The sequence below is a fragment of the Bos indicus genome, chromosome 25 (genome assembly GCF_029378745.1).
Source record: "Bos indicus isolate NIAB-ARS_2022 breed Sahiwal x Tharparkar chromosome 25, NIAB-ARS_B.indTharparkar_mat_pri_1.0, whole genome shotgun sequence".
Taxonomy (NCBI): Eukaryota; Metazoa; Chordata; class Mammalia; order Artiodactyla; family Bovidae; genus Bos; species Bos indicus.
Genome location: NC_091784.1, coordinates 34,235,853 through 34,256,833, shown reverse-complemented (window position 1 = coordinate 34,256,833; position 20,981 = coordinate 34,235,853). Strand labels below are relative to the sequence as shown.

At 56.2% G+C, this 20,981-nt stretch overlaps 1 protein-coding gene across 5 annotated transcripts; it reads left to right on the top strand.

The window, feature by feature from the left end:
* Nucleotides 1-3,645: 3,645 nt before the first annotated feature.
* Nucleotides 3,646-20,246, top strand: LAT2 (linker for activation of T cells family member 2). Of its 5 annotated transcripts, none has more exons than XM_070780022.1 (12): nucleotides 3,646-4,913; nucleotides 9,103-9,220; nucleotides 9,688-9,727; nucleotides 13,384-13,427; nucleotides 13,610-13,661; nucleotides 13,886-13,923; nucleotides 14,176-14,211; nucleotides 14,293-14,323; nucleotides 14,877-14,932; nucleotides 16,229-16,291; nucleotides 16,531-16,602; nucleotides 19,490-20,246. In XM_070780022.1, the coding sequence occupies exons 2-12, from the start codon at nucleotides 9,121-9,123 to the stop codon at nucleotides 19,801-19,803; spliced, it is 846 nt and encodes a 281-aa protein (XP_070636123.1). In that variant the 5' UTR covers nucleotides 3,646-4,913; nucleotides 9,103-9,120; the 3' UTR covers nucleotides 19,804-20,246. The 5 variants fall into 5 exon arrangements, with proteins under 5 accessions (XP_070636123.1, XP_070636121.1, XP_070636122.1 ...); XM_070780020.1 differs by having other exon boundaries at nucleotides 3,649-4,913; nucleotides 9,095-9,220; XM_070780021.1 differs by lacking the exon at nucleotides 3,646-4,913 and adding an exon at nucleotides 5,848-7,330 and having other exon boundaries at nucleotides 9,095-9,220.
* Nucleotides 20,247-20,981: the final 735 nt, after the last annotated feature.

The following is a 20,981-nucleotide window of genomic DNA, read 5'->3' as shown; positions in this document are numbered from 1 at the left end:
TATTCTTGAACTGGCTTCAGAGAAACCGATTTTAGTAGAGCGCCAAGTGAGGCCCTTTTAATAAGGGGTTCAAGTTTCTAAGAATGTTCTTAACTCGGAGTCCATTTTGTCAAGAGGCCGGATTGTTTCTCCAGGTCCCAGGAGAGGACAAGTTTCCACAGCAGGCTTCCAGAAGCCTGAGTTTCCCATCCTGTCTCTAATGTTCCTTCAGGGAGGTCCCGGTGAGCTGGGAGCAGAAAGAGGGCAGTGGTCAGGAGGGCTGTATGTAGAAGGACGGGGTTGCGAAGTTGTACCTAGCGTTCCCTCTCAATTTGTGATTACTAAGGATTAGCCTGGTTCTTTCCGAGAAGGAAATTTCTTGGTAGAGATTAAGTCTAGAAGAACTGATTCTCTTGAGTTTTGTAAAGCCACTCTGGCTTGAGACCCGCTAGAAACAGTGTTTCTTTGCTATGTCAGGAGACGGTGCAATGCAACCTCTAGATACTGTGTGCTTGCTTTTTTGTTTTTTTTAAAACAACCCTACTGTAATTAATCTCTTCACAAGTTGCACTTCGAGTACACTTTGGCTTCCCTTCAGACCTCAAATTCCAAATGGCTGTTGAGGTTGTGCAGGGTCACTTGCGCCACGACGGGGTTCAGTGTTCATGAATGGCAGCCTCACTAGGACCTGATGGCCCCATGCTGTCAGCGGGGCTGCTCAGCCCCCTGGAGGATGGAGTCAGCGAGCTGTTTCCGGCTCAGCTGCCGGTGCTGTCAGCAAAGAGGGACTCCTCACCAGCGCTTTTGTAGGGACGTCAGGGAGGGAGCCCGACAGATCACGTCCTGACCTTTCTGATGTCACCGATGGCTCTCCTGGTTCTCCCCACCCTCCCCAGTTTGCTCAGCCTGTAGGGCAGTGAATCACCCTAAAAGGTTCCCCTGAGGGGAGGCTGGGCGGACAGCAGGCTACTCTGGGCCCCTGGGCCTGGCCACTTCTGCCCTTATTGGTGAAGAGCTTTGCTCTGTCTTTTGCATTTTCTTGGCCAATCTTTAACACCATTGAGATGTTTGTGTTGCTTTTTATTTGAGGCTAACAGGGTTAAAAACACATCTAGTATCTAAGAGTTTTCCTTTTGCAGTTTTTTGTCATGAGAATGAGCCAGAATAATGAAAGACTTTATTTAATTATAACCTGTAACTAATCTCTTCCCACATCTGTAACCACACTCTAACTGTAAAATATTAAATATACAAACAAAAGCGTGCTCCTTTGCAGTGGTGGGCTCTTTGGTTTTCAGTTCAGGAACTTTGAGAAAATGTTTCCTGTACCTGTTCACCATGGGACAGAAGGCAATAAAATCATTACTGGCCTGGAAACTTATCTTTTCTAAGCGGGACAGGGAGGCAGGGAGATGAGAGATGCTTTCCAGGTCACTGAAGGGTTCTGTAAGTAGCACCAGGATTCCTTGGAATTGGTAGAAGTCTCTCACGTGCATTACACTCCTGAAATACAGAATATGCTCAGCAGATTTTTTTAAGTAATATTTCAAAATATAAATGACGATGTTACAAACTAAAAACACATGAAGTATATGAAGATTTCCTGCAAATTGGTAAGAGAACAAGAACTCAATGGAAAACTAAGCACCAGTGAACAGGCATTTCACAGAAGAGGAAATAAAGTGCTCAGCCTCATGAGCAGTCAAGGACCTGCATCAGGACTACAAAGAAAATACTATTTTACGCCCATCCAAACAGCAAAGATGGAGAAGCCTGACAAACCAGTTGCTGGCAAGTTTGTGGGTCTTCACATGTTACAAGTGAGAGTCAGTGAGTACAGCCACTGTGGGAATTAATTTGAAATGAGCATTAGCCCGAAAATTGAATGGTCCCACATTCTAGCCCAGCAGTTCCTCTCCCAGAGATCCACCCAAGAGAAATAACAGCCACACTGCTGTGTTAATTTTATACACACACACACACACAAAAACCACTTTACAAATACCTATATACAGAATAGAAAACAAAGTCTTTTAACTATGTATAGCACAGGGAACTAAATTGAGTATCCTATGATGAACCATAATGGAAAAGGATTTTTTTTTAGAAATGTGTATGTATAACTGAATCACTTTGCTGTACAGCAGAAAGTTATAACAGTGTAAGTCAACTATACTTCAATTTTTAAAAAGTACTTTGAAGGCTAAAAAAAATACACAGATGACAAAAACATCACTTCGTTGTGGGGAAGGCAGAAGAATGAGGGAATATTCTTGGTTCCGCTGGGTAGTGAGCTCATGACCAAAGATAAATGCCACATATGCCTGGGCGTGAGGGGGCAGGAGTGATTCTCGTTTGAATCGTAAGTGGCAGCAGCTTTATAGACAGGCTCCAGGGGCTTCTAGAATGTTGTATATGCTTCTCTATGTGCATATACCTGAAGAAAATCCATCACTTCCCATCAGCCTTGAAAGGACGTATGACCCCAGAAGATTCTCAGCGTCAGCGTTAGAACTTAAGTTCTTAGAACTGCTGTGTTACTACTTAGCTTGCTTCTGTGACGGTTGTGCACACAGCTGACACTCAGCTGTGAGCGGAAAAGCCAGACAGTCCTGTTTGGAGTGATGAAGGCAAGACGGTGGTGATGGTTGTACGAAACTGAATAGTTAATGCCTCTGAGTTGCCCACTTAGAAGTGGTAAAAATGGTAAATTTTATGTGACCTGTATTTTGTCACAACTTAAACACCAGAAACCATTGAGTTGAAAAAAGAGTGGGAGACACTAGTATTTATACAACTGGACACAAAATGGCTAATGGTGGAGAGGGGTTCAAATGTCTAGTTTTTAAAAACTTATTTTCTAACTCACATCTGAATGGTCTATAAATAAAATAGAACTTTGAGGAATTTCAGAATTGCCTAAAAGCGGGCAGTGGAGGCTCCTGGATTCAGGAATGGATTCAGATTGAGTGGCTCCTCCTCCCACTCAATTTCAAAAAGGGTCTTTGGGTTGAGAGACCCTTGTTTTTATAGATGGAAAATGGGCTCATAGAGGATCCTGGGTGCCACAGTGGACGGACCCCGAGGCTTTGCTGGCAGTCAGCAGTCGACTCCACATCCTCCATAAATAAGAAGGCCCTTGACAGAAGCCAGCATGTGAAACAGCTCAATGCCCACTAGACACGGCCCTTCTGTCCCTCTCTGCAGATGGAGAAACCTGGACAAGCACACAGCCCAGGGTTGGATGGGAACCAACACAGACTTGTCCCAGTGGGTGAGGAGGGGCCGGGCGGGCGGTCCCAGCGAGCCCCTGAACCCACGAGTGGTGAAAAGACAACAGGCTTTGGGGTCTGGGTTGAAACCCAGCTTAGCCTCTCAGCCTCCAGCCAGCTTGCCCAAGAAAACGAAGGTCTTCCTGCAAGAGTTGCCAAGGGACTTACGCGTAGCGCTGCCCCCACATGGAACGAGGGAGGCAGCCTCGGTTCTCAGGCGCAGGTTTGGGAGTCAGGTGAGGTTGGCTTTAGCCCTGCTGCCCGCACCTGCAGGGGTGAGGACAGCCAGCGCTCAGGGCCCACGAGGTAGCCCAGGTCCCCGCGCCACCCTTCTCCCCCACAGGGTGGCAGCAGTGAGCACCCAGCCCTGGCGGTTCTGTTCTGCTTCCCACTGGGCCCCTGGCAGGGCTGGACTGGACGGGAAGAGAAGCCCTGTCCCAGCAGAGAGGGGCCCAGAGCTGGGGAGCTCAGGCTCCGAGATGCCAGACAGATGTGGGCTTGAGGTGCGACCCCTGTGGGCTTCCCTGGGGCCCCTAGCAGGTAGGTAAGAGTTCAGTGGCCTCGGGCAAGTTGTTCGATGACCACTAACAGGAGGTGCTGGGGGACCCGGCCACCTGTCCAGCACCTCCTCACCTCTACGGCCGGATGCTGGGGCAGCAGGTGGAGGGAGTGGCCAGCTCTGCACCTCTATGAGCCTCATCTGGAAAATGGGAGTAAGGGGGCCCCCGGGCCTGGAGGAGCGGTCACGCATGTCCTTCCTTCTGCCCTTCACCTGGGTCTCCCTTCCTCTGGTGCCGGTGTCTGTCCACTCCGTCCATCTGTCTTTGCCTCTAGCTGTTCATTGTGTCTGCCCTGGCACGCGTCTGCCATGCATCTCTGTGTGTTGGTGTGTCTGTTTCTCTTTCTTTAGCATGTGTATCTCTTTCTCTGTGTGTGTGTGTCTGTCTCTGGTTTTCTGTGTGTGTGTGCGTATTTTAGTGTGGACGTGTATTTCTGTGTGTGTTTGTGTGTCTCTCTCTGGTTTTCTGTGTGTGTGTGTGTGTGTGCGTATTTTAGTGTGGATGTGTATTTCTGTGTGTGTGTGTGTGTCTCTCTCGGGTTTTCTGTGTGTGTGTGTGTGCGTATTTTAATGTGGATGTGTATTTCTGTGTGTGTGTGTGTGTGTGCGTATTTTAGTGTGGACGTGTATTTCTGTGTGTGTGTGTGTGTCTCTGGTTTTCTGTGTGTGTGTGTGTGTGTGCGTATTTTAGTGTGGACGTGTATTTCTGTGTGTGTGTGTTTAGTGTGTTCGTGTCTTACTCTCTGGCCGCCTGTGTGTGTCTGTGCAAGCACCCCCGTTTCATTCTTCATTCCCTTTCTCCTGTCTCTCTGTGTGTCTCTTCCTCCCTGAGACGGGTTCACGCGTGTGTGTTCAGCGTGCATGTTGCGTGCATTTGTGTTTCCATGTCTTCTGTCTCTCTCTGTCTCTGTGTCTCCCCGCCTCCGTCTATTGCAAGCGGGGCCTGTCCGGCAGAGCAGCGGATGTGTGAAGGCTGATTCAGTGGCTGACAGGAAGCCCGTCGCCCTGCCTGCTGCCCGCCAGTGTCTGGCATTGGCATCGGCTCGGGCAGGTGTGCGTACTCAGGATGAGGTGGCCGCAGTGAGGAGGCCCCCCGCTCTCAGGTAAGCCTTTCCCAGGGGTACCTGGAGCCTGGGCCTGAGGCCAAGGGCCTGAGGCTGCCCCCTGACACCCCGGGGGGATGGGAGAGGCCCTGGTGTCCTGGCAGGAGCATCTGGTTGCCCACTGGGTGGGCCGGGAAGAAACCAGGACACCCCACACCTCCTTCCTTAGCCCCCACCCTGTCCTGGTGCCCCCCCACCCCGGCTAGGAGCCCCTTGCCCCAGCCCCTGCAGCACCCGGGGGCAGTTGTTTCTGGGGCTCTGGCCCCTCTCCTGCCCTCGCCTTCCCCGGCCCAGCCTGCACAGCCCTGGGAAGCACCCAGGGTGGTCCCACCACTTCCAGAGACGGCTGAGGGGCCAGGACAGGGCTCCCGGGGGCTCAGAAGCTTTGGTTTCTTCATCTGTAAAATGGGACTGTAAATACCCTGCTGCGGAACTACGGGAGGATGGGAGAGGCGCTCCGGGCGAGCAGGCCGAGGTCCTGCCCCAGGCCCCGAGGAAGAGCTGTCCGGGCCGCCCCACCCAGCCCCCAGCCTGGCCACCAGGTCCCTGCTGGGGGGGTCGAGAAACTACAGGCCCTGGGGCGCTCCCAGTGCCCTGCTCTGTCAACAGGAGGCCATAGCCTTCCCCTTCCCCTGCCCAGAACAGGAGCTTCCCCGGGGCCCTGCACCAGCCGCCTGAGCATTAAGCACCTCCATTAGAGACCTCTGGTCAGCCTCATCTGAAGGCCAAGGTTCTCTGGGGAAACAGAGTAGAGCCCAGCAGATAAAGCCTTCCCAGGGCTGGGATGGAAACCTCTTGACTCCATCCCTACCCCGGCGGGCCTCAGTTTTCCCATCCATAGCCAGAGGAGGGCTGGGGGCTGGACAGGAGGGTCGCCAAGGGCCTTTGGGGGCGGGAGCCTGGGTCCTGGGGCCGCTCAGCCCAACCCTGAGAGCTCTTCCGCCATGGGCTTGTTGCAAACCTTGTTCATCTGAAAACTGCCCACTTCCCTTTCTGCTATTTTGGCCGGCAGGCCTGGGGCTGCGGCGGCCTCCTCTCCCCTCCCCACTCCACCCAGCGCGGCCTGGCCCCTGGGGCCCCTCCTGGTGCTGCGGGGGCCCAGCCCCTCTCCTTCCCCCTGCCACCGCCCCGCCTGTTCTCAGACCTGGGTGGGAAAACAAGCAGAGGACCAGTTGAGTCAGTCTTGGTCTCGGGGAAGAGGCAGCCCTAGTTTCTTCCTCAAATGAATCTTTTATTTTTTTTTTCCAAATGAATCTTTTAAAAGCCATATTGTGTGATTCTTTAAAAAAAATGTAATTTAAAAAAGGATTTACGGGAAGGAGTGTAGGCCTTAGAGTCTACCTGCCCTGAGTACGGATCTTGGCCCTGTGACTGCTCAGCTGTGTGACCTTGGGCAGAGTGCTCACCTCTCTGGGTCGCCCTCTCCTCCCTTGGAGAAAAAGGAGCCGACCTCTCCGAGGCGATGCTGTGTGGCTCTGTGACAACTGCGGGGCTGGGGGCAACAGCCACGCTCGCCTTCAGATCCCAGGGTCTCCCAGGGTCCCAGCACGACGCCCGCCTGGGGCAGGCTCAGGCCTGTGTGTCTGGGGGAGCAGGCATGGAGGGCTTCAGGCAGGGTTGCCCCAGGCTGTCCAGTGCAGGCCATCCAGCCAGGATGCAGCTAACCCCTTCCCATCCCGCGGGGACCGTGATGATGACAAGTCACAGAGGTCACAGCCAAATGTGCTCCACGCCAGCCATCAGCAGCACCTCCGGGTGTCATCTCAGTGCTGGGCCTCCTATGACGAACCCGAGGGTTGCGTGTCGTTTTTTCCCCCCATTTAACAGGGTGACCGGTGGCATTTGGATTCAGCTGCTGGGGCAGAATTTGTATTCTCATGCCCTGCCCCCTTCCCTCACTCAGTGCCAGGCGGGGGGAAGACAGACCAGGGCTAGGGGCATGCCTGACTGTGCGGCTTATCCCAGAACAGCAGAGCCAGGAAGCAAGAGCACTTTCTGGTGGTCGGGGTTCCTCAGGGAGGGAGGGCAGCAGAGCTCAGCAGCCCAGATCCTTGGGCCTCAAATGCCAAGCTGAGTGTGTGGACTTGCCTGTGGGGTCTCAAGCAGACCCCAAGGGTGGCCAGTGCCAGACCCTTGTCCCATGGGAGTAACCCCCCGTGGGTCTACCCCCAAACCTCCTTGGGGGCAGAAAGAGCCTTCGTCTTGACCCAAAGATAAATGTGTCAAGGATGGGCGCTGGAGGGAACTGTCCAAACCAGCTGGCCGGAAGTGTGACACTCAGCAAGTTTCTCTTCCTGAAACCCTGACTGTGGTCCAGGCTGGATGTGTGTGAAATCCCCACAACTGTTGGAGGAAGGCCCTGGTTGATCCCAGTTTTACAGATGAGAAAAGTGAGGCCAAGAGACCCTGAGATACAGGTAGGGGTCCCCTGTCCAAGACTAGGGGCTCCCAACCTCAGCAGCCCTGGATGGACTTGGGCCTTGGCTGGAGGCCCAAGAGGGAGGCGGCCCTGGACCAGAGGGAGGTCTGCGGAGGGTGGAGGGTATGCGGCCTGGGAAGACGGTGCCCCGGCTCCTAGAGGATGGGGAGCTGAGGTCCCCCCGGAACGATATCCGGGGTGTGACCGATCCATCCTCTCTCCTTATGTGGAGGCCACTGCGTCCCGAGGTCTGGGAATGGTGGTGTTCCTACTGACTCACTTGGCATTTGCGGGAAAGAGAGCTAACTTCTTCATGACGGGCCGCTGACCCAGGCTGGGCCCTGCACGGAGATTCCCTGTCATCTTTGAATCAGGGATTCAGGAAGCTTGGGGTGGTGAGCGGGGCCGCGGGGTATGGTGCAGGCCTCTGGGGCAGCCAGAAAGAGGGGGGAGGCCTGCACAAAACTCCGGCCTCCTTCAGCCTCACCTCCCGCAGCTGTGAAGCGAGGAGAAGCCTCCTCCAAGGTGGCCGAGGTGGGAGGCACAGGTGTTCAGAGGGGATGCTCCGTAGCATGGGCTCCATGCGCCCACGGTGGGGCACAGGCCCCACAGGACCCCTGCTGCCCTCTGTCACTGGCCTTTGCAAAGGGGGCTGAGCCTCTTTAGAGTTGCAACAAATCTCCCTGGAGGGCCCCTCAAGAGGGCTGAACTTGCACTCAGCAGGCCTTGCTAGGTGGCTGCCTGCGGCTTCGCTGAGGCCCGGAGGCTGGGACCGGCCACTGACCACAGAGCAGCCTCTTAACCCCATCTCCCAGCACATTCCTCCACCAGCCGCCAAAGTCCCTCTCTGCCCAGGCGCCCTTCGCCGCTTCCTGGTCTCAGGCCCACCTCCTCCGAGAAGCCTTCCTGACCTCCCTCCTCCCAGCTCCCAGGACAGGAGGAGCCAGAGCATCTGGGTAGACGGGCGTTTTAGGAATGGAAATTGCACCCCCAGCTTCCCCGGGAGGCCTTGGGTGGGAGCAGAGAATCACCCTAAGGTGGATGGGGGCTCCAGTGTAGAAGGGGCAGTGGATTCTGAGCTTGGGGAACAAAGCTGGGTTCGCAGGAGGTTTCATGACAGGATCAAAGAGCAGAACAAGCATTAGGGTCTGGAGTGCTTGCATGCATGCTAGGTCACTTCAGTCGTGTCCGACTCCTTGCGAAACTGTGTGGACTGCAGCCTGCCAGGCTGCTCTGTCCATGGGATTCTCCAGGCAAGAATACTGGAGTGGGTTGCCGTGCCCTCTTCCACGGGATCTTCCTGACCCAGGGATCGAACCCTCGTCTCTTATGTCTCCTGCATTGGCAGGCAGGTTTTCTTTATCACTAGGACTTCCTGGGAAGCTCCTAGGGTCTGGAGGCTGGCATTCAAATCCTGCCTTTCCCCTTTGCAGCTGTGGAATTTGGGGCTTCCGATTCTCTATTTGTGAAATGGCGCGAGCCTCTCCCTCGCGGGGTGGCTGGGTGGACTAAGCAAAGGTGTGCATGGGAGTGTGCGCTTACAGGCAGGTTTCCAGAACCTTCCAGCACTTGATGATGGCCCTGGGGGACCCGAGGTGTGGGTCTGGGGTCAGATGAGCAGACAGGGCTGGTTCTGTCCCCGTCTGGTCCCAGAGCAGGGAGGGTAGGGGACGCTGGGCTGTCAGGGGACACTGGGGGGAGTGTTCCTAGCAGGGGCGGCCCTGCGGCCCCCTACCCTGGCTCACAGTGCCCCCTGTCGCAGCCCTGCAGGAAGAAGAGCGGCCCAGAATGGACATGAGCGCGGACACGGAGCTGCTGTGGCCGGGGGCGGCTCTGCTGCTGCTGCTGGGGGCAGCGGCCAGCCTGTGCGTGCGCTGTTCCCGCCCAGGTAAAGCCTGGGGGTCGTGGGCCTGTGGGAGGAGTAGGCGGTGTCCCCAGAAAGCCGCTCAGGCCCAGACCCGGCTGCTTGGAAGGGGCAGTCAGATAAGCCTGGGGGCGCAGAAGTGAAACCCAGGGACCCGTCCCCTGATCGTTCTCTGAAGACCACGGGTCTGACTCAGTGGGAGTGTTGGTTCTCTGGAGTCAAAGGCGTCTGTCTGCGCATGGATTGCGCCGGACAAGGGAGGGGAGAGGGGGCTGGGCTGCCTGCAGTGTCTGCCTTCATGTTCCACTCTCCTAAGTAAATGGTGAGCAAACCTCACCAGGGTCAGGTGGCCCCCCAGCGATGAGTGGCTCAGCCCCCATATCCGGTCTGAGGCCTGCCCGGGGCAACAGGGGAGATGGTTGGGCCTCGGATCTCAGCTCCTAACCGGCCCGGGGGGCGGGGAACTGGCTAATCTGGTCCTGCTCTTGCAGGTGCAAAGAAGTCTGAGAAAATCTATGAGCAGAGGAGTCTGTGAGTGTCTCCCCAGCCCGGTGATGCCGTGTGTCCTGCCTGGGCGGGGGCCGTCCCTCTGGGCCTCCCCTCGGGCATCCCCGCCCCCACCCCTCGCCCCTTCACTCTCACCTCCTCCCTGCCGGGCTCCAGTGGGTCCTCAGCACTTAGGGGAGGGCGAGGGGGTGCCCAGGGACCGCCCAAACCCTGCCCCAGACTAGTCGGGGAGGGTGGGAGGCACGCTCCAGCGAGCACAGGAGCGTCTCCAGAAATCCCCGCCGTGACCCCAGCCCAGTGGGGACTAGGCTGTGCTGGGGGGTTGACAGAGGAATCCCGCCCTCCCATTGCAGGGACAGGGACCAGGGACCAGGTGCTGGGTCCGAGAGAGAATGTGGGCATGAAACTTTGGGGGGATCAGGGAAGGCCTCCTGGAGGAGGCGGGAAGAATCTGAAGAGAGACAGAAGGGGAAAGGGGGACATTCCAGAGAGAGAGGGAACAGTGTGGGCAATCACTGACTTAAGGCTGGGGTGGACACCGTCTTGGGGTTGATGCAGCCGAAGTGAACATGTCTTGAGAGTAGTGAGCTGAATTTGGAGGAAGGAGAGTCTTGACCGTGGCCAGAGGCCTTGGCCTTTGTCCAAAGGGCCAAGGGGAGTCGCAGGAGAGCTGGAAGCAGAGCGGTGGTCAGGGGAGATGAAACGCTGTCACTGACCCCAGAGTGTCAGGACCCCGGCAGGAGGGCTGCGGCCAGCGGTGTGCTGGTGGAGGGCTCCGAGACCTGTGTGCACACACGTGCACAGGCCTGCACGCCCACGCACACCCACTGGCTCCCCCAGCACTCATTCATGCGTGCACTTCTCACACACACACAGGGCCTGCTTGCACGCCTGGGCAGGCACTCACATACAAACCCGCTCACACACCCTCTTCTCATTTCCTTTTGCAACTGAAAAACCACAGTGAGATTTGAAAATAGAATTTTCCCATCCATGCCCACTCCTGGGGCTGGGGCTGGCCCTTCCCAGCCTTTTGGGGTCCCTTGGTCCTCTGGCTCGATAGCCCACAACCTCCACCAGGGCAGGGTGGACTGGACTCCCCTGGTGCCCTCCCCCTGCCCCAAGGCAAGTTCCTCAATATCTCCCCTCGCCTCTCCTCCCTTAGTCCCTGCCCACTCCAGGCCCCTGATTAATCTTAGAACTGAAGATCCTCAGAGGCACAAGTTAAACCTCCCCATGTGGGAGGTGGAGAAAAAGGCCTGAGTAGGAGGAGATCAGAGGGGAGACTTGGGCTCTCCCCACCTCAACTGGGTTCAGTCCTACCTGTGCCCGGCCCAGGTCCATGCCAGACTCTTCTGTGGATTTAGGGCCTTGTTCCTAAATCAGATCACTTTCACCCCTCAGGAGTTCCTGGAAGACTGGACCAGGTCACCATTCTGGTCCATAGAAGAAACCCAAAAGGCTTTTATAATTAGCTAATCTGCTCCACTAACCTTAGTGGTGGCATTCATTCCCAAAGGTACTTCGTGGACCAAAATGGCAGCTAAAGCTCCAGCCCTCATCTCTGCATTCCATGCAGCAGTAAGAATGAAGAAGGAAGACAAAAAGGGTGCATCCCAGTTGGGAGTGCCTCCTTTAAGACGCTTTCCTGAAAGCCCAACAGTTTTGGCTTGCATATCATTAACCAGAGTCTAATTACATAGTCACACTTACGTGTAAGGGAGGCTGGGAAATAGAGTCTTTTTTAAAAAACAATTGAAGTAACATTGGTTTATAACATTATTTAGGTTTCACATGTAGAATATTTTATTTCTATTTCTGTACACCTTATATCAAGCTGACCAACGAACTTGTGGCTTCCATCTGTCATCACACAGTTCATCCCCCTTACCCATTTTCCCTCTCAACTTAGGTAAACACTACTCTTCTCTCTGTGTCTACGAGTTAGTGTTTGTTTGGTTTGTTCGTTTGTTATTTGTTTGCTTTTTATATTTCACACATGAGTGAAATCGTACTGAATTTTTCCTTCTCTGACATATTTCACTTAGCATAATATCCTCAAGGTCCAACCACGTTGTCACAAATAGCAAGATTTTATCTTTTTATGGGTAAAGAGTATTCCACGGTGTATATATGCCACATCCTCCTTACTCATTCATCTACCTGTTGATGGACACTTAGATTGTCTCCGTGTCTTGGCTGTCGTAAATAGTGCTGCAGCAAACATAGGGGCACATATTCTGTTGTTGTTCAGTTGCTAAGTTGTGTCAGACTCTGCAACCCCATGGACTGCCGCGTGCCAGGCTCCTCTGTCCTTCACTATGTCTCAGAGTTGGCTCAAATTCAAGTTCATTGAGTCGGTGATGCCATCCACCCATCTCATCTTGTGCCTCCCCCTTCTCCTCCTGCCCTCAATCTTTCCCAGCACCAGGGTGTTTTCTAGTGAGTTGACTCTTCGAATCAGGTGGCCAGAATATTGGTGCTTCAGCATCAGTCCTTCCAATGAGTATTCAGGGTTGATTTCCTGTATGATTGACTGGTTTGATCTCTTTGCTGTTCAAGGGACTCTCAAGAGTCTTATTCAGCACTATATATAGCTTTTAAAATTAGTTATTTCATATTCTTTAGATAAATACCCAGAAGTGGGATTTCTGGATTATATGGTAGTTTTATCCTTAGTTTTTGAGGCATGTCCATATTGAATTTATAGTGACTACACTAATTTATATTCCCCCCAATAGCACACAAGGGTTTCCTTTCCTCCACATCCTTACCAACACTTTTGATTTCTTGCCTTTTTGGTAATATTGTTGTTCTATCAGGTCTAAGGTGAAACTTCACCATGGTTTTGATTTGCATTTATTTCCCTCATAATTAGTGATGTTGAACATCTTTTCATATCTGTTGGCCATTTATAAGTCTTCTTTAGAAAAAAAAAAACTAAGTCTATTTAGTTCCTCTGCCCATTTTGTTAATCAGGTTGTTTTTTGGCTGTTATGAGTTGTTTTTATATTATATTGTAAGGGACATTAACCCCTTATCAGATATATCATTTGCAAATAGCTTCTCCTGCCCGGCAGATGGTCTTTTGGTTTCATCGATGACTTCCTTGGCTGAGCAGAAGGTTTTTAGTTTGATGTCGTTCATTTATTGGGAAATAGAGCTTTATAGATGGGTGTGTGATTGTCTAAATATAAATCAGGTTCTGTTTGAAAGGAAGAAAGTGATAGTTAGATGCCTAGCTGTGTTTGCTAAGCCCTGAAGTTGCCTCATCCATTACTGGGGAATAAATGGCATGTTTGAACATCTCCAGCATGCCATGCTCTCAAAGGAATCTTAAACATTCCTGGGTGGTAGGTGGTGGGGGCAGCCTCTTTGTTGCTCCTGGTTGAAGTCACCACCAAGTCCCTGAGCAGCTCTCCCAGCCCTGCCACAGGCCCTCCTGACCGTCTATGTGTCTGGTTGGCTCCAGTCCAGGCCCGTGGGAGAAGGGTGGGCACCTGGTGGGCAGGCAGGGGAGCTGTATAGACGCATCAGGAAGCCCCGGATCTGAGTCCTGGAGGGCTGGCAGCACCCCCTCACTCTCGCTGTGGTCTGTCCCTCCCTGTCCATCTGTTCTCTCTGTCCCTGGGGCTGTGGGAAGCCAGGCCCTGACTCAGCACAGCTCTGTGTGTTTCCAGGCAAGAGAATCAGCAGAGCTTTGCAGTGGCCCGGACCTACACCCGTGAGTCCCCTGGCAGACGGGTCCCAGGCTGGGCTCAGGGTTGGGGGTGTCAGCCTCAAAATCCCTTTCGTCCTCATTGTTCTGAGGCTGTGGCCAGGCCTGATCGGGCTGGGTGATGGGATGAAGGGACTACACCGGCCAGCTGGTCTGGGGCCCAGCCAATATCCCTTCATCCTTTGCAGTGGTCAGGGAGGCCTGGCCCGGGGACACGGCCTCCAACATGGAGTTGACAAGGTAGGAATGAGCCCCCAAACCCACACCCAAGGGAGGTGATGAGGAGGGCCCTGGGGAGTACCCACCTGGCGGAGCCCAGGCCAAGACCCTGCTCCTTCCTCAGACCTCAGAACCCCAGTTCTGATTCTGAGGGCCCCACCAGGGGGGCTGTGGGCTCCAGACCCCCAGGAACCCCGGGGGCCTCCTCCCAGCCCCTTCTCAGCCCTGGCCCCGCTCTCATGCAGGAAGGACAAGCTGTTGCGGTTCTCCCCCAGCCTCGAGGGTGAGTGACCTGGGACACAGGGGTGGGGGCTGGGGCAAGGTGGGATGGAGACAGGGGAATACCTGGTAAGACAGGTACTAAGCACGAGGCCTTCCCAGAGAGACATGCCGGCTGGGCTGGGAGGCCTGATGGCTGGCCCAGTGGGGCGAGGGGACAGACAGCAGGTGTGACACTGTGAAGAGTGGGAAACACCTGGAGGGGCTCCGGGCTGGGGAACCAGCATTGAGCCAATTGGCCTGGACTTTCTTCCAGATTCTTCATCCCCCAGGTACCAGTACTTCAGCAAAGGTAGGTGGGTTCTGGGCAGGAGGGGGCTGTGGTGCGGGCCCACAGCCCCTGCCGCGGCCTGATTCTAGCCCCCTCCCGCAGGAAGCAGACCCAGATCAGAGGAAGCCTACATGTGAGCGGCCATCTGCGGGCCCTGGCCACCTCCGCCCCGCCCTCACCCGCCCCGCCCTCAGCTTCCTTCCGCGAGAACGGCCTCCTGCCCTGGAAACCCGCGGGCCCGGGCAGGCTCCCCGCAGCACCGTGGCTCCTCAGAGGACCGCGGCTTCGTGGGGACAAGGCCGGGGCAGGGACGCAGCCCTGCTCGGGGGCGGGGCCGTCTGGGTGGGCGGGGCTGTCTGGGGTGGGCGGGGCTCATCCTGCGTCGGCGGACCCTCCAGAGGAAGGGTCCCCAGGACGTCTCCTCCTGGGCTCCCTGTTGGGCAAACTGAGGTTCTGGGGCGGGAGGCGACTTGCCTAAAGTCACCCGGCACGGTGGCTGGAGCCAGGCCACCACGCTTTCAGCCCCAGGGTGGCTCAGGGGTGAGACCCTGGCTGAGCCCCCCACGGGCTCCGGGGGGAGTGACGACGGCTGGGACAGCCGTGGTCTCACCGCCCCCCACGTGAAGCCCCCACCCCCACCACGGGCCTGCCCCGCAGCTGGTGCTGTGTCTGTGTTTTCTTGTCAGAGACCCCACCTCCACGGACTATTACAATTACGATCCGTTCCAGAAGCCCGTGGAAGGTGAGGCAGAGGAGGCAGCGAGGGCAGATCAGCTTCAGAGCCCACACCCTCGGGCCTGGGCCAGAGAGGGTTCGGAGGACCGGGGAGGATCTGGGAGGATCAGGGAGGACTGGGGAGGATGGCAAGGACCTGGGGGGACCTAGGAGGACCGAGGAGGACTGTGGGAGGATCGGAGAGGACCGAGGAGGACCTAGTAGGACCGAGAAGGACTTGGGGAGGACCGAGAAGGACTTGGGGAGGACCGAGGAGGACTGAGGAGGATCTGGGAGGACCGAGGATAGGTGAGGACTCGGGAGGACCCGGGAGGACGGAGGAGGATGGGGAGGATCTAGGAGGACCTGGGAGGATGGGGAGGACTGAGGAGGACCTGAGAGGATCAGGGAGGACCATGGAGGACCTAGGAGGACTGAGGAGGCTGGCACTGTGGGCAGGAGCTGAGATGCAGAGGAGGGCAGGGATGGAAGGGAGCAAGAGTCGGAGAGCAGAGGGGAGCTGAGGGCAGGGACCAGGGGCAGGTTGATCCCCTTGTCATTCAGGGCCTCCCTCAAGGCTGGGGACACATGGGTCCTTGGAGGGAGGCCCTGGAAGGGGCAGACTTGCTTGAAGGATGCCAAGCCCTGCCAGCCCTGAAGGTGCTGGAACCCTGGGCTCTTAACACCTTGGCTTTACAGAACAGGAGGGTGGGCAGTGCCTGCTGAAGGGGGCATAGGCCTGGATCCCCGCCTAGGCCGAGCTAGAGTGGGAGTGAAGGTCTTCTTCTCCCCCACTGCGCTCCTATATTGAGGGGAAAGCCCTCACTTCTCAGAGCCTCTTCAACAAAGATGGAAGCTGGGTGAGGCAGTGTTTAGAGCTTAGCTTGCTCGTTGAGGGGTGGGGGTGGGGTGCAAAGCCAGGGTACCAGGCTCTGATATGCCACACCCAGCCTAGACCCCCAGGCAGAGGATCCTCAGCCTGCCCCCACTGCCTGAAGGGTTAGGCAGGTTCCTGTCTCCTGTGCCCCCAGTGGCTCTGCCTGCACCTCTTGCCCGCATAGAGATGGGTCTCCCTTCTCTTAACTATCCATGGTGGGCCTGCCCCTCCCCAGAGCATTCAGGGGAATGCTTCTGAAAGACAGAAGGAGCCCAGGGTGGAAGCCACAGAGCCAGGCCTGTGCCCATTAAGAAGCTTGTCCAGGAGAATGTTCGAGGCCCTGCGGGACCCAGAGGGGGGCTTGATGAGACAGAGGGAGGGAGGAAGAGCCAGGCTTGTCACGCAGGACCCACCAGCACCCCCCACCCTCTCCCCTGTTCCTGGCAGATGACGATGACACCAATTCCTATGAGAACGTGCTCATCTGCAAGCCAAAGAGAATGGAATCAGGTAAGGTTGCACTGCTGGGGTCTGGAGCTCCCGCTGCAGGGTTCACCAGTACTAGACCTCGTGTCCCGGGAGGAGGCCCCGTCAGTCCCTGGATCTCCCTCCCTCCCTCGCGGGTCTGCCAAGCACGTGAAGGATGCAGGCTGCCCCCCTAGAGGGGCGACCACGGCACCTCGCTGGCCTGAGGAATGGCCGTGGTGGCTGTCCCTTCCCCAGCCCCTGTCCTGGTGCTCTCTCTGCAGGGGATGAGGGGTCTGAGGATTATCAGAACTCGGCGTCCATTCAGCAGTGGCGGGAGTCCAAGAAAGTCATGGGTATGTGGCCAGAGCCCAGGTATTCCCGAATGGTCACCTACAGCTGGCTTGCATTGGAGGGGGGCCGCCCTAGGACACACAGTCAGGGGGAGGGGGAGAGAGGGGCACTTAGGGCATCTGGGAGAATGAGGCCAGGTGGGCTCCCCCGAGGCCCGTCCAGCTGATCCCACAGCGAAGCTTCTGGCGCATCAGCGGCTGCAGCGGCTCAACCATGGCAGGACCTCCTTCGGAAGCACTGTGGCCTCTGAGGTTGGGTCCTCCTGGCCTGCTGCCCGTCCAGTGGCTTGGATGGAATCGCACCTGCCCTGCTCCGGGCGGGACGGACTGCCGGGAGATCCCAGAGAGGATGAGACGGACACACCAGGCAGTGTAGCCTTTCCCGTGGTCTGCACGGTACCATCTTCAGAGATAGGGCCGGGCTGAGCGTGTCCATGTGAACCCTCTGACTGTCTGCCCACGGATCCGCAGAGCCAGCCCCGCGGGAAGCACCGCTTTCCCTGGCAGGAAGCCCAGACGAGGACGGGGAGCCCGATTATGTGAACGGGGATGTGGCGGCCATCGAAGCCTAGGGAAGAAGGTGCCTGGAGGAAGGTACGGTCCCCGCTGGTGGGCCGCACGAGGGGGATCACATCCCCAGGGAAAAGCAGAGCACCGGGGCTGGAGGAGCCACAGGAGGGGCTGTGGACAGCACTCACGGGTGCTGAAACGGGGTGGCTTCTTGGGGCACTGGACCTCCCGACAAGTCCCTGCCCACCCCCAACTCTTGTGGCTGGCGTGGTGAGGTGACATATTTACGGCAGACACAAAGTCTCAGCCCCGGGGGTGTCAGGCAGGGCAGGCTGGTGAGTCTGGGTGGGCCTCTGCAACCTTGGAAGGTGATTTAACCTCCCGTGACCCACTTCCTCGCTTGCAACGTGGAGCTACTGGGACCTGTGTCTTAGATGGGACACGCAAGACCCACACAGAAAGCAGGGCCAGGGACTTCCCAGGTGGTCTGGTGATTAGGACTCCGTGCTGCCGCTGCAAAGAGCATGGGTTTGATCCCTGGTCGAGGAACTAAGATCCCGCGTGCCACATGGTACAGCCGCACAGACAAAAAAACCAGCAGCAGGACCAGGGTGACTTGCCCATGCTGGACGCAGGGATGGGGCGGGATGGGGGCTGGTGATGGTGCCAAGTGCTCACACACCACCCCTTGGCGCCCCCCCAAGGCACAGAGAGGACAAGCCACCTGCCGCGGTCCCCACTTAGAGTGTGTGGAGGAGGGGATGGACACATGTACAAAGATGTAGGAGCCCGGCCTTGCCTCCGGGACAGGGGAGTCGACCCGAGGGTCCTGGAAAGGCTGCCTGAAGTCCCAATCTGGGGGACACGGGCAAGCCTGTCACACTGGGGGCAGGCCTGGGCCGTTTGAGAAACCAGCAATAGGATCAGCTGCAGGCGTTTAAGCCCAAAGGGCAGAGCCCACAGTTCATTCATTCACCCCGCAACTAGGGAGCACCTGCCAGGGGCAAGTCCTGTCTTAGAGGCTGGGGACACAGTGATAAAGAGAAGATACATAAATCCCTGTCCACTTAGAACTTCCATTCTGGTGGGAGAGAGCAAACAGGCAAACTAGCTGGAAGAGGAGAGGCGAGACAAGAGAAGGGAGGAGAGGGGAGGGGAGAAAGGAAATTGAGCAGTTAAGATGTTAGGAGTGGGGAGAGGCAGGAGGAATGTGGTGGGGGAGAGGAGGGTGCCCTCATTTAAGCTGGGAGGCAGAGAAGTCTTTCAGAGCTCCCCTCCTCACCCTTCTAGGGGAGGGAAGGACCCCCGACAGGAGCCTGAATCTGACAAGAGGGGAACAGAACAGAGCGATGGGGGAGTGGCAGAGGTGGAGGGCAGGGCCAGCAGCTGGGTTTTTTCTGAGATGGGGGATGTGCTCAGCAGGGTAAGAGTGACTTGATGTTTCTCAGGTATCACTGCCCGCCACTGTGTAGAGATGTGAATACAGGGACGGGGAGGCAGGGAGGCCAGTACCTTAGGGCAGGAACCCGGGAGGCCGTGGTGGGGGCAAACCGTTTGTGCAGCTGAAGGGGCTCCCTGATGTGCCGCTTGTCAGCTGCCAGGTGGAGTGAGGATTGAGGAGGCCTGGGAGGTTTGCCCGAGTCAAACGAGAGGGCATCACTATCAGCAACTGAGATCAGGGAGGCGACCAGCAGAGCAGGTTTTGTGGGCAAGGCTGGTTTATGTCTGGGCCTGCTAAGTTGGAGATACCATGCAAGGGGTTGTATGAAGTGAGGAGTTAAGAGACCTGCGTCTGGATTCAGGGAGAGGGCAGGAGGAAAGAGGCTGTGCAGGTTCCTAAGAGGAAAGAAATTAGAGTACGCTGTCTGACAAATGATACGGGGAGCCTCTAGTTTGGGGTTGGACTCCGGCTGGCTGGAATTTACACCCTCGACCTCGCACACAAGGTCTGAACTCCACAAGCTGGTGTGCAAAGTGGCCTGACAAGACTGGGGACACCTAATCCCTGTGTTCGAGTAGGTGGAAGGGCCACCAGGCAAGGCTGGGGGCAAAGTGGAGTTAGGGCCTGGTACCCCTGGTCAAGTCCCTTCAGGTATTCAAACAAAAAGCAGGCACCTCCCTGGTGGTCCAGTGGTTCGGACTCCAAGCTTCCATGGGGGTTCAATCCCTGACTGGGGAACTAAGATCCCCAGCCTTTCACCTAAAAAAAAAAAAAAAAAGGCAGAAGCTCCTAGCTCCTGGAATAAGAAACACGCTTGTTTGATGGGCAGGTTCTCTGCTCACTGACCATCGCTGTGTATCCTCCTGGGGCCAAGGGGACAAAGAGTCAGGCCAGGCAAACCTTTCCCTCTTTAACAAATACGTTTCCTCTTCATTGAAGGAGCCAGGGAACCATTTATCGCCTCCCCAGGACCCCTTCTCCAGAGCCGCTCAGCTTCTACACTCCCTGCTGCACTCCTGGGAGGGGCATCAACGTGTCCTGAGGACCAGCGGGCTGGCCACGCAGCACCTGGCCTGGGAAAGGACAGTTACAGGGAGCCAACCTCTGACCGGCTCCCACGGGCAAGCCTGGGGTCTGGCGGCTCCCGCCGTGGTCCCGTGCCCAGAACTGGGGACAGCTGCGTCCCCCTACCCGCATTGAAAACATCGTACTACATGGGTGTTTGTGTCCTTTTTTTTCGCTTTGGATTTTGATCCCAAATTGCTTACTAACGTTGGTTGCTGGGATTTCGTGATGGATAAGCTTGTACAGTTAATTTATGCAGGTGGAGTTGTATTTAATATTTTGCGTTTCAGGGTAGAGGTTGTGTAATAACTTGTCTCCTGTAAGCATTACATGTACTTCACCTCGACAGCTGGGGGTGCCCTGGCGCTCCTTTCTCTGGGCCTTGGTTAACTAAAGCAGAGATGAAGCTGCGGCTAACTTTGCGAACCTCTCGTGGGAGCGTCCGCTGCGGGCAGACTGCGGAAGGGGCAGGCGGGGAGGAGTGGCCGGGGCCCCGGCTGACTGGGCAGGAACATGACCGTCTCATGGGACAGGTGGGAGCCTGAGGGACCTTCTGCCTCAGAGAAGCCAGAGTCAGGGAGACAAAGCGCCTCCTTCGACTGAAACGTCTCAATAAACATTTCCAATTTAAGAGCATGATTTTTTGTCTGCTTTCCCCGCCTCACTAGAATCTTCTAAGGCATGAAGGTCAGGCTTGTTTCATACAAAGGGGCCTGAGGGACGTCCTAGGTGGTCCAGCGACTAAGGCTGTGTTCCCAGTGCGGGGGGCCTGGGTTCCATCCCCGCGGTCAGGGATCCCCCAGGCCACAACCAAGAGTTCGCAGGTCGCAGCTAAAGAAGTGCTGCGTGCCACAAAGAAGATGGATGATCCGGCATGCTGCGACGTGGTGCAGCCAAAGAAATACTTAAAACAACCCCAAAACTCTGAGATCTGGAGAGAAGGCTGGGGACAAGAACCTCTTTCCAGATGTCTCATCAGACATGAGACAGTTCTTTCCATGAGAAGTTAATGCTGCAAGTTTGGAAATTAGAGGAAAAAAAACATCTAGAACACAGCTGTTGGCCGCCCGTCCCTTCACGCCCTGCAGCCCAGCCTCACCTGCGGGGAGGACGGCTCAGGCCTGAGCACAGGTGCGGCAGGGCTGTGGTGAGGCCCCAGCGGGAGGGGTCCTGCCCCGCCATCGAGTGTGGGAAGCTGGGGTGTCACAAAAAAATGGGCGCGGGCATCCCTTTGCTTCCCGAGGATCCCAAAGCTCCAGACAAAGAGTAAGATTGAGGAGGCAGGCAGTTCTCTCATGGTCAGCGTTTTCCCTGCAGGGGCCTGGGTTCAATCCTTGATCAGGGAACTAAGATCCTGCAAGCCATG

What these genes read in the sequence shown, in the direction of transcription:
- LAT2 (XM_070780022.1), top strand. Translation starts at nt 9,121, where the DNA reads ATGGACATGAGCGCGGACACGGAGCTGCTGTGGCCGGGGGCGGCTCTG. An exon ending in GTTCTCCCCCAGCCTCGAGG is followed by an intron (nt 13,924 to 14,175) that starts GTGAGTGACCTG and finishes ACTTTCTTCCAG; the next exon opens with ATTCTTCATCCCCCAGGTAC. An exon ending in AGATCAGAGGAAGCCTACAT is followed by an intron (nt 14,324 to 14,876) that starts GTGAGCGGCCAT and finishes TTTTCTTGTCAG; the next exon opens with AGACCCCACCTCCACGGACT.